The sequence below is a fragment of the Somniosus microcephalus genome, chromosome 5 (assembly GCF_052327205.1).
Source record: "Somniosus microcephalus isolate GS21.2 chromosome 5, FLI_Smic_1.0, whole genome shotgun sequence".
Lineage (NCBI taxonomy): Eukaryota > Metazoa > Chordata > Chondrichthyes > Squaliformes > Somniosidae > Somniosus > Somniosus microcephalus.
The window spans coordinates 29,728,455-29,740,813 of NC_140991.1; the positions used below are offsets into that span (position 1 = coordinate 29,728,455).

The window sequence follows — 12,359 nt, forward strand, 5'->3', positions numbered from 1 at the left end:
GGGTGTCATGAATCTTATCATTCATGTAGAAATGACTCATGAAATAACACTGGGCGGCCAGCTGGTGGCGCCGTCCAAGGAGTATAAATACTCGGGCGTGGGCCCAGCTTGCCCAGGACGTTTTTGTAACCAGGAACTAGTGATGTAACTAGAATCTCATGGTTGTGAAACAGTTGATTAAAGATTTGTTTTATACTCAACCAAGTGCTTAGTGAGTTTTCCTTACGTCATGAGTTTTTTTTATATTCGTTTACGAGATGTGGGCGTCGCTGGCAAGGCCAGCATTTATTGCCCATTCCCTAATTGCCCCTGAGAAGATGACGGTGAGCCACCTTCTTGAACCGCTGCAGTCCGTGTGGTGAAGGTACTCCCACAGCGCTGTTAGGGAGGGAGTTCCAGGATTTTGACCCAGCGACGATGAAGGATTGGCGATATATTTACAAGGCAGGATAGTGTGTGACTTGGAGGTGGTGGTGTTCCCATGCGTCTGCTGCCCTTGTCCTTCTAGGTGGAAGAGGTCGCGGGTTTGGGAGGTGCTGCCGAAGAAGCCTTGGCGTGTTGCTGCAGTGCATCTTGTAGGTGGTACTTTGCAGGGTCGACTGGGCTTGGTGTGCTATTGCCATGTCCATAGCCGGTGCCGTCTTGTTATTGTGTTTTGTAGCAGTTTGTTAAAACTGAGTGGATTGCTAGGCCATTTCAGAGGGCAGTTAAGAGTCAACCACACTGCTGTGGCCAGACCAGGTAAGGATGGCAGATTTCCTTCTCTAAATGACATTAGCAAACCAGATGGACAACAATCCGATAGTGTTGTGGTCACCGTTACTGATACTAGCTTTTTAATTCCAGATTTATTTCATTAACTGAATTTAAATTCCCCAAATTGCCATGGTGGAATTTGAACTCATGTCTCTGGATCATTAGCCCATTGACATTGCCACTACGCTACCGTTTCCGTGTGTGAGAGAGAGAGAGAGAGAGGGAGTGTGTGCATGTGAGTGCACGCGACTGTGTGCGCGTGTCGGTGTGTCAGTGGGTGTGCGTGTCGGTGGGTGTGTGTGTCGGTGGGTGTCGGCGGGTGTGCGTGTCGGCGGGTGTGCGTGTCGGTGGGTGTGCGTGTCGGTGGGTGTGCGTGTCGGTGTGCGTGTCGGTGGGTGTCGGCGTGTCGGTGGGTGTGCGTGTCGGTGTGTCGGCGGGTGTGCGTGTCGGTGTGTCGGCGGGTGTGCGTGTCGGTGGGTGTGTGTGTCGGTGTGCGTGTCGGTGGGTGTCGGCGTGTCGGTGGGTGTGCGTGTCGGTGTGTCGGTGGGTGTGCATGTCGGTGGGTGTGTGTGTCGGTGTGTCGGCGGGTGTGCGTGTCGGTGTGTCGGCGGGTGTGCATGTCGGTGGGTGTGCGTGTCGGCGTGTCGGTGGGTGTGCGTGTCGGTGTGTCGGCGGGTGTGCATGTCGGTGGGTGTGCGTGTCGGTGTGTCGGCGGGTGTGCGTGTCGGTGTGTCGGCGGGTGTGCATGTCGGTGGGTGTGCGTGTCGGCGTGTCGGTGGGTGTGCGTGTCGGCGGGTGTGCGTGTCGGTGTGTGTCGGCGGGTGTGCGTGTCGGCGGGTGTGCGTGTCGGTGTGTGTCGGCGGGTGTGCGTGTCGGTGTGTCGGCGGGTGTGCGTGTCGGTGTGTGTGCGTGTCGGTGTGTCGGTGGGTGTCGGCGTGTGTGCGTGTCGGCGGGTGTGCGTGTCGGTGTGTGTCGGCGGGTGTGCGTGTCGGTGTGTGTCGGCGGGTGTGCGTGTCGGTGTGTCGGCGGGTGTGCGTGTCGGCGGGTGTGCGTGTCGGTGTGTCGGCGGGTGTGCGTGTCGGTGTGTCGGCGTGTCGGTGGGTGTGCGTGTCGGTGGGTGTGCGTGTCGGTGTGTCGGCGTGTCGGTGGGTGTGCGTGTCGGTGGGTGTCGGTGTGTCGGTGGGTGTGCGTGTCGGTGTGTCGGCGGGTGTGCATGTCGGTGGGTGTGCGTGTCGGCGTGTCGGTGGGTGTGCGTGTCGGTGTGTCGGCGGGTGTGCGTGTCGGCGTGTCGGTGGGTGTGCGTGTCGGTGTGTCGGCGGGTGTGCATGTCGGTGGGTGTGCGTGTCGGCGTGTCGGTGGGTGTGCGTGTCGGCGTGTCGGTGGGTGTGCGTGTCGGTGTGTCGGCGGGTGTGCGTGTCGGTGTGTCGGCGGGTGTGCGTGTCGGCGTGTCGGCGGGTGTGCGTGTCGGTGTGTCGGCGGGTGTGCATGTCGGTGGGTGTGCGTGTCGGCGTGTCGGTGGGTGTGCGTGTCGGCGGGTGTGCGTGTCGGTGTGTGTCGGCGGGTGTGCGTGTCGGTGTGTGTGCGTGTCGGTGTGTCGGTGGGTGTCGGCGTGTGTGCGTGTCGGCGGGTGTGCGTGTCGGTGTGTGTCGGCGGGTGTGCGTGTCGGTGTGTCGGCGGGTGTGCGTGTCGGTGTGTCGGTGGGTGTCGGCGTGTGTGCGTGTCGGCGGGTGTGCGTGTCGGCGTGTCGGTGGGTGTGCGTGTCGGTGTGTCGGTGGGTGTGCGTGTCGGTGTGTCGGCGGGTGTGCGTGTCGGCGTGTCGGCGGGTGTGCGTGTCGGTGTGTCGGCGGGTGTGCATGTCGGTGGGTGTGCGTGTCGGCGTGTCGGTGGGTGTGCGTGTCGGCGGGTGTGCGTGTCGGTGTGTGTCGGCGGGTGTGCGTGTCGGTGTGTGTGCGTGTCGGTGTGTCGGTGGGTGTCGGCGTGTGTGCGTGTCGGCGGGTGTGCGTGTCGGTGTGTGTCGGCGGGTGTGCGTGTCGGTGTGTCGGCGGGTGTGCGTGTCGGTGTGTCGGTGGGTGTCGGCGGGTGTGCGTGTCGGCGTGTCGGTGGGTGTGCGTGTCGGTGTGTCGGTGGGTGTGCGTGTCGGTGTGTCGGCGGGTGTGCGTGTCGGTGTGTCGGCGGGTGTGCGTGTCGGTGTGTCGGCGGGTGTGCATGTCGGTGGGTGTGCGTGTCGGCGTGTCGGTGGGTGTGCGTGTCGGCGGGTGTGCGTGTCGGTGTGTGTCGGCGGGTGTGCGTGTCGGTGTGTGTGCGTGTCGGTGTGTCGGTGGGTGTCGGCGTGTGTGCGTGTCGGCGGGTGTGCGTGTCGGTGTGTCGGCGGGTGTGCGTGTCGGTGTGTCGGCGGGTGTGCGTGTCGGTGTGTCGGCGGGTGTGCGTGTCGGTGTGTCGGCGGGTGTGCGTGTCGGTGTGTGTGCGTGTCGGTGTGTCGGTGGGTGTCGGCGTGTGTGCGTGTCGGCGGGTGTGCGTGTCGGTGTGTGTCGGCGGGTGTGCGTGTCGGTGTGTCGGCGGGTGTGCGTGTCGGCGGGTGTGCGTGTCGGTGTGTCGGCGGGTGTGCGTGTCGGTGTGTCGGCGGGTGTGCGTGTCGGTGTGTCGGCGGGTGTGCGTGTCGGCGGGTGTGCGTGTCGGTGTGTCGGCGGGTGTGCGTGTCGGTGTGTCGGCGGGTGTGCGTGTCGGTGTGTCGGCGGGTGTGCGTGTCGGTGTGTCGGCGGGTGTGCGTGTCGGTGTGTCGGCGGGTGTGCGTGTCGGTGTGTCGGCGGGTGTGCGTGTCGGTGTGTCGGTGGGTGTGCGTGTCGGTGGGTGTGCGTGTCGGTGTGTCGGCGGGTGTGCGTGTCGGTGTGTCGGTGGGTGTGCGTGTCGGTGTGTCGGTGGGTGTGCGTGTCGGTGTGTCGGTGGGTGTGCGTGTCGGTGTGTCGGCGGGTGTGCGTGTCGGTGGGTGTGCGTGTCGGTGGGTGTGTGTGTCGGTGTGCGTGTCGGTGTGTCGGTGGGTGTCGGTGTGCGTGTCGGTGTGTCGGTGGGTGTGCGTGTCGGTGTGTCGGTGGGTGTGCGTGTCGGTGTGTCGGTGGGTGTGCGTGTCGGTGTGTCGGTGGGTGTGCGTGTCGGTGTGTCGGCGGGTGTGCGTGTCGGTGTGTCGGCGGGTGTGCATGTCGGTGGGTGTGTGTGTCGGTGGGTGTCGGCGTGTCGGTGGGTGTGCGTGTCGGCGGGTGTGCGTGTCGGTGTGTGTGCGTGTCGGTGTGTCGGTGGGTGTCGGCGTGTGTGCGTGTCGGCGGGTGTGCGTGTCGGTGTGTGTCGGCGGGTGTGTGTGTCGGTGTGTCGGCGGGTGTGCGTGTCGGTGGGTGTGCGTGTCGGTGTGTCGGCGGGTGTGCGTGTCGGTGTGTCGGCGGGTGTGCGTGTCGGTGTGTCGGCGGGTGTGCGTGTCGGCGGGTGTGCGTGTCGGTGTGTCGGCGGGTGTGCGTGTCGGTGTGTCGGCGGGTGTGCGTGTCGGTGTGTCGGCGGGTGTGCGTGTCGGTGTGTCGGCGTGTCGGTGGGTGTGCGTGTCGGTGTGTCGGTGGGTGTGCGTGTCGGTGTGTCGGTGGGTGTCGGCGTGTCGGCGGGTGTGCGTGTCGGTGTGTCGGCGGGTGTGCGTGTCGGTGTGTCGGCGGGTGTGCGTGTCGGTGTGTGTCGGCGGGTGTGCGTGTCGGTGTGTCGGTGGGTGTGTGTCAGTGTGTTGGTGCGTGTCAGTGTGTTGGTGCATGTCAGTGGGTGTGTCTGTGTGTCAGCGGGTGTGCGTCGGGGGGGTGTGCGTCAGTGGGGTGTGCGTCGGTGGGTGGGTGTCGGTGGGTGCATGTCAGTGGGTGCGTGTGCGTGTCAGTATGTGTGCGTGTCAGTATGTGTGCGTGTCAGTGTGTCGGTGTGTGTCAGTGCATGTCAGTGTGTGTGTGTGTGTGTGTGTGTGTGTGTGTGTGTGTGTGTGTGTAAGTGAGTGCGTGAGTGCAGGTTTTTTTTAAAAATCTGACAATAAGGAAAACTGGTATCAATAAAAGTGACCATGAAGCTGTTGGATTGTCATAAAAAGGAAACCTGCCATGCTTACTGGTCTGGTCTATAGGTGATTCCAGTCCCCCACCAAAGTGGATTACTCTTAAACTGCCCTCTAAAGTCCCTGAGTAAGCCCCTCAGTTGTACGAAACTGCTACACTGCAGCAATTCAAGAAGGCGGCCCACCACCGCCCTTTCAGGGCAACCAGGAATGGGCGATAAAGGCCGGCCTTGCTAGCAACGCCCACATCCCAGGAAAGAACTTTATAAAAAACGTAACCCTCCTCAGTGCCTGTAGAACTGTACCCTAGCACTGCCTCGAGGAGGGGAGGAAAGAGCGGTGGAACATGTGCACAGTACGTTAGTTTATGTCCGCTCTCCAGGTGATACCACACTTCAATCAGGAATGCTGGAATAGTTTATCATTTATTCTTGTAACTGCACTGGTGACGGTGACGGTGAAGAACCGGGGAGATACAGCTTTCAATCCACGAGGCTCAATATAGGAATATACCCTTTCACACACTTACTGCCATTATCTATGAAAATGGGCTGCTCATTTCCATAAGCACGCTGATAGCCAACAAACTACAGATTAAATACATCGACATAAATCAAAATGAGACCCGCAATGTACTTGAAACTCTTTGCACCACAATAAATCTCTTGCATAAGTTTTGTTTAGTTTGCAAAGACAACAATGCAACTGGAAAGGGCAAACTGTTAGCTATTTTCCCCAACTTATTTGTTTAATGGCCTTTATTGCAAGAGGATTTGAGTATAAGAGTAAAGCCATCTTACTGCAATTATATAGGGCCCTGGTGAGACCACACCTGGAGTATTGTGTACAGTTTTGGTCTCCTTACCTAAGGAAGGATGTACTTGCCATAGAGGGAGTGCAACCAAGGTTCACCAGACTGGTTCCTGGGATGAGGGGATTGTCCTATGAGGAGAGATTGAGTAGACTAGGCCTATATTCTCTAGTGTTTAGAAGAATGAGAGGTGATCTCATTGAAACATACAAAATTCTTACAGGGCTTGGCAGGGTAGATGCAGGGAGGATGTTTCCCCAAGCTGGGGTCACAGTCTCAGAATAAGGGGTCGGCCATTTAGGACTGAGATGAGGAGAAATTTCTTCACTCAGAAGGCGGTGAATCTTTGGAATTCTCTACCCCAGAGGGCTGTGGAGGCTCAGTCGTTGAGTATATTCAAGACAGAGTTCGATAGATTTTTGAATATTAAGGGATATGGGGATAGTGCAGGAAAGTGCAGATGAGGTATAAGATCAGCCATGATCTTATTGAATGACGGAGCAGGCTTGAAGGGCCAAATGGCCTACTCCTGCTCCTATTTCTTATGGGCGCACTTTGACCTATTTCTAAAAGTCTGTCACAGGATGTCAGGCAAAGCACGCCAGAGTGAACCGAAACAGACTGACGCTGCTGCCATAACATTTCTGACCACTCGCCGTCGACATACACGGGCTTTGTTGGGTTCAGGTCTGGGGCAAAAATGGCACGAAAGCAACAAAGCTAGTTATTTCAGACTTACTGGTTTGGAGATAGCATGGAAGCTGGTCTGGTGCGCAAGTGGCTTGGCTGCTACCACGGGCGGGGCCACCGGAACGGTGAATCGCTGGCCTGTGTCTGGCGGCGAAGAGTAGGAACGTGATCGAGCATCCAAGCGCTCAGGCTCCTGTTTGTACAATTCCAGGGGAAAGGCTGGCTTGGTTGATTGTACCGGTGTGGAGGGAGTAGAGAGTCCCGAGGCTGCAGGGGTTGGGGTGGGGGGGGGGGGGGGTGGGGGGGGTGGAGGGTGGGAAGAAAGAGAATAGCATTATGACACCAGCTGTAAAAGGAAATCATAAAAAGTTTCTTTCTCCCCCACAAGCAACACAACATTTAAAAAAAATAACAAATCACATTGCTGCGCTACTTCACACCCTGTGATGGAAAGAACCCATGACTTCATAGAATGACACAGAATGTACAGCACAGAAACAGGCCATTCGGCCCAACTGGTCTACACCGGTGTTTCTGCTCCACATGAGCCTCCTCCCACCTTACTTCATCTCACCCCATCAGCGTAACCTTCTATTCCCTTCTCCCTCACGTGTTTATCTGGCTTCCCCTTAAATGCATCTGTGCTATTCACCTCAACTACTCCCTGTGGTAGCGAGTTCCACATGCTCTGGGTGAAGAAGTTTTTCCTGAATTCCCTATTGGATTTATTAGTGACTACCTTGTAATTTCTGACCCCTAGTTCTGGTCTCTCCCACAAGTGGAAACATCTTCTCTACGTCTAACCCTTTCATCATGTTAAAGACCTCGATTCGGGTGCCCCTCAGCCTTCCCTTTCCTAGAGAAAAGGGCACGGTGGCATAGTGGTTAGCACTGTTGCCTCACAGCGCCAGGGACCCGGGTTCAAATCTGGCCTCGGGCGACTGTCTGTGTGGAGTTTGCACATTCTCCCTGTGTCTGCGTGGGTTTCCTCCCACAGTCCAAAGATGTGCGGGTTAGGTTGATTTGGCTATGACAAATTGACCCTTAGTGTTAGGGGATTAAATACGTGGGGTTACGGGGATAGGGTGGGATATGTGTCGGTGCAGGCTCGATGGGCCGAAATGGCCTCTATCTGCACTGTGGGGATTCTGTGAAAGAACCCTAGCCCAGAACTTCTTTGGTTCTACTCCCTCCCAAGCAACAAGGTTTCCAAGCTGTGGGTTTTTTTTTTAATGTTGACAGCACAACTTTATAGCCTGCTGTACAATCACTTTCAGTGACAGTTAACATTTTATGATAAACAGCACAATTAATAGGAAATTGTAGGAATTAACGAATTCCAACGAATAACGGAGTTCGACACGAGAACAACTAAACAGGTCTTTACTCAACGGAGATGCCACGAGGACTGCCTGGGCAGCCCCGTGGTTTGCGACGTGACGTCATCGCGTTTGCCCGCGTTTTCCCGCGCTCTTAAAGGGGCCACGCCCCATACATACAAACTCTATATACAAAACACAGTAATGCCTAACACAATGGTACAGGTTTAGGCTGGTGTTAGAACATCGTTAAAGAGAATTATATACAGTTAGCCAGAGTCATTCAGTGGTTCTGCCACAAAATAATTCAGAACAGCAGCTGAACACGGGAGGAGGGGATAACGATTAACTTTCAAGAAAGTACCTTGAATAGTTTTGTAGTTTTTAATGCACCTCTGGGGACATAATTCAATCTCCGTATACTGTTTACATGGCTATAATGTGCATTCAAATTTTTTTTTTAATTAATTCACGGGACAAAGCCAGCATTTATTGCCCATCCCTAACTTGTCCTCGAGAAGGTGGTGGTGAGCCGCCTTCCTGAACTGCTGCCGCTGTTTGTAAGGGACAACTGAGTGGCTTGCTGGGCTACTCCAGGGGGCAGCTTAAGAGTCAACCACAATGTATTACTACCTCAAACCCAGCACCAAGCTCATGGTCTACAGAGCAGTAGTGATACCCCCCTCCTGTATGCTTCAGAGACGTGGACCATCTACAGCAGACACCTCAAAGCACTGGCGAGGTACCACCAAAATTAGGGCTCATGGATTGGGGTAATATACTAGCATGGATTGAGGATTGGTTAAAAGACAGAAAACAGAGAGTAGGAATAAACGGGTCATTTTCGGTTGGCAGGCTGTAACTGGTGGGGTAATGCAAGGATCAGTGCTTGGGCCTCAGCTATTCACAATCTATATCAATCTATATTCAACCTCCGTCGCCTCTAGTCCAGATCCAAGGTCGTCCCATTCTCTGTCATCGAATTACAGTATGCAGACGACGCTTGCGTCAGCGCACACTCTGAGGTCAAACTCCAAACCATCGTCAACACCTTCACCGACGTGCACGAGCGCATGGGCCTTACACCAAACATCAGTAAGACAAAGGTCCTCTACCAACCTGCCCCCGCCACACAGTACTGCTCCCCGATTATCAAAATCCATGACGAGGTCTTGGACAACGTGGACCACTTTCCATACCTCAGGAGCCTACTGTTAACAAGGGCAGACGTTGATGACGAAGTCCAACGCCCCCTTCAGTGTGCCAGTGCAGCCTTCAGTCGCCTGAGGAAGAGAGTGTTTGAAGACCAGGACCTCAAACCCAGCACCAAGCTCATGGTCTACAGAGCAGTAGTGATACCCGCCCTCCTGTATGCCTCAGAGACATGGACCATGTACAGCAGGCACCTCAAAGCACTGGAGGGGTACCACCAAGGCAGCCTCCGCAAGATCCTGCAAATCCATTGGCAGGATAGGTGTTGTCACTCAGGCCAACATCCCCAGCATCGAAGTTTTGACCACGCTCGATCAGCTCCGATGGATCATCCGCATGCCCAATACGAGACTCCCAAAGCAAGCGCTCTGCTCGGAGCTCCAACACGGCAAGAGAGCCCCAGATGGGCAGAGGAAACGCTTCAAGGACACCCTCAAAGCCTCCTTGAAAAAGTGGAACATCCCCACCGCCACCTGGGAATACCTGGCCCAAAACCGCAGTGGAGGAGAAGCATCCAGGAAGGTGCCGAACACCTCGAGTCTCTTCGCCGGGAGCAAGCAGAAGCCAAGCGCAGGCAGCGGAAGGAGCGCACGTCAACCCAAGCACCCCACCCACCCGCCCCTTCAACCACCGTCTGCCCCACCTGTGACACAGACTGTAGGTCCCGCATTGGACTCATCAGTCACCTGAGAAGTCATTTATAGTGTGGAAGCAAGTCATCCTCGGTTCCGAGGGACTGCCTAAGAAGAAGATTATTAACATTGGCCTGGCACTTGCTTCAATAAATGAGTACAGAGAACGAGTGAATACACAGAAGTCATTAATGGAAAGAAAAAGCCATTTGGTACAGTGAATTAACACTGCAGAATGAACAGGGACTACACACAGTTGGCACAAAAGCTGTGAAAAAAACATCAGATCATAAGAAATAGGAGCAGGAGTCGGCCATTTGGCCCTTCGCGCCTGCTCCGCCATTCAATGAGATCATGGCTGATCTAATAAGAATGTCTCAAGTTGAACAAAAACAAAAACCAACCTGCGGTAAGTTGTACATCAGGGTTTTGCTCCTCAACATAGTAGAGAGAACGACTTTTCTAACAGATGAAGGGCCAAGAGAAGCGGCGCTCCTTCATTTTAAAACACAGTCGAAGCTCATTCTTACGTGCACAAGCCTGAAATATTGAAATTCTCCCAATTCATTTTGAAGCAGGCTCCCAATACATACCCCAACAACTCAAGTTTTATTAAAAAAAATAGGCACAGTCTACTCTCCAGTCAAAATTTTTAGTTTGCATGAAACCGCCCCCCCTCCGGAATTATACCGTAGCTTGAATTAATTTGAGTAGGTCAACAACACAGGAGGTTAATTTTTGCATGATTTCTATTTAAAAGGAACAGATAATTCAAATTAAGCTTTTGGTCGCCCCTCCTCATGTTGCCTTTCGATCGGAGTCAATTTTTGCCTGATTACGCTCCTGTGAAACGCCTTGGGACGTTTTCCTACATTAAAGGCACCATATGAAGGCAAGTTGTTGTTGTTGTCCAATTAAGATGAGTAGGCTGTGCAGTGGAATAAGACGACCAGTTTAGTTCTGTTTAAGTAAAGCAATGTCAGGTTTTATTTGGGGGGGGAAGATAGGAAAGGAAAAAGATACGACGAGGGTAAGTTGGTAAAACCGCTTCCCCCCACCCCCCCCGCCCCCTATCACTCCAATGTTTCTTTTAAAACTCCTTTGATGCTCTACTGCAAACTCTCAACGACTAATTTTTATGACCAAGGTGCCATTGGCACTGCCATATCTGTAATAATTAAATATTTACTACAATGGAAGGCTCCAGCGGTAAATCATTGACCAACTCTCGTAATTTCGCGGATCAGAAAACTGCAATTAAACAACAACCACCCCGCATTTATATAGGGCCTTTCACTTATCGAAACGCCCGAAGGCGCTTCACAGGCATTTATCAGACAAAATGCGACACCGGGCCGCATAAAGGAGATATTAGGGCAGGTGACCAAAAACTTGGGCAAAGAGGTAGGTTTTAAGGAGCGTCTTAACAGGGGACGAGAGGGGTAGCGAGGCGGAGAGGTTTAGGGAGGGAATTCCAGAGCTTGGGGCCCAGGCAGCAGAAGGCACGGCCGCCAAAGGTGGAGCGATCAAAATCGGAGGGGGGTGGGGGGTGGGGGGGTGCGCGAGAGGCCAGAATTGGAGGAGCGCAGAGATCTCGGAGGATTGTAGGGGCTCCCGGAGGAGGTCACAGAAATAGGGAGGGTCGAAGCCATGGAGGGATTTGAAAACAAGAATGACAATTTTAAAATCGAGGTGTTGCTATGAGGCATTTTAACACAATAACCCACCCCCCCTGAAGCTACTGTTATATTGCTCTAAGATACACGCTAGAGATGCCGACTCCTGAAGCACAGGTCCTCATTCAGCCAGCTGCAACCTTAAAGTTAACCGGCTGGTTTCAGTGAATCCCGGTAAGTCTGATCAGTTGGCTGAATGAGCCAGTAAGCTGTAGCATGGGTCTTAGCACAGTATAAAAGTAGTTTAATATACTTTCAGGCACCTTGAGCTGGCTTCAAGTATGTTGTGCAGCATTCATCTATTTGATGCCCACAAACACAAAACCGTCTCCTGCTAACAATGATGCGGCACAAGGATTAAAATCTTTTACTCACACACAGATCTTCCGGCAGACATCTTCAGCACCCCTGGTCGGAGGGTACAATAAGATACACAGAAGCAGACTAGATTCTGGCCTTACTATACGTTAGAGCTGAAATGGCTCCATGAGTAGTTTTGTGTGATCATGTGAGCATGATTGCCTAAGTGGCTGTAAACTAAATATTGTCTCGTCAAACATTTGCATCGGAAACCTTTTTGCCATTTGTCACTTTACTGCTTCAATACAGTAAAGCTCTGTCTGATTGTCATAAAAGCACATTTTTCCTAGTGTTTAAAAAAAATATACCAGTATATATTTTCCACTGGTTGGGGAAGTCATAAGAACATAAGAAGTAGGAGCAGGAGCAGCCCATACGGCCCCTCGGGCCTGCTCCGCCATTCAATAGGATCATGGCTGATCCGAATCTAGACTCACGTCCACTTCCCTGCCCTCTCCCCGTAACCCCTTAATTCCCTTATCAGCTAGGAAACTGTCTATCTCCGTTTTAAATTTATTTAATGTCGCAGTTTCCACAGCTCTCTGGGGTAGCAAATTCCATAGATTTACTACCCTCTGAGTGAAGAAGTTTCTCCTCATCTCAGTTTTGAAAGGGCAGCCCCTTATTCTAAGATTATGCCCCCTAATTCTAGTCTCACCCATCAGTGGAAACATCCTCCCCGCATCCACCCGATCAAGCCCCCTCACAATCTTATATGTTTCGATAAGATCGCCTCTCATTCTTCTGAACTCCAATGAGTAGAGGCCCAACCTACTCAACCTTTCCTCATACGTCAACCCCCTCATCTCCGGAATCAACTGAGTGAACCTTCTCTGA

At 53.8% G+C, this 12,359-nt stretch overlaps 1 protein-coding gene across 6 annotated transcripts in view; it reads right to left on the minus strand.

The window, feature by feature from the left end:
- The window catches only part of LOC147116981 (5'-AMP-activated protein kinase subunit gamma-2-like), a 564,967-nt gene that overhangs the window by 188,806 nt on the left and 363,802 nt on the right, over nt 1-12,359 (minus strand). For all 6 annotated transcript variants that reach the window (XM_085987492.1, XM_085987491.1, XM_085987493.1 and 3 more), the window contains one exon: nt 6,373-6,590. In XM_085987492.1, the coding sequence (XP_085843618.1) occupies nt 6,373-6,590 (218 nt within the window). The remainder of the gene's footprint in view (nt 1-6,372; nt 6,591-12,359) is intronic.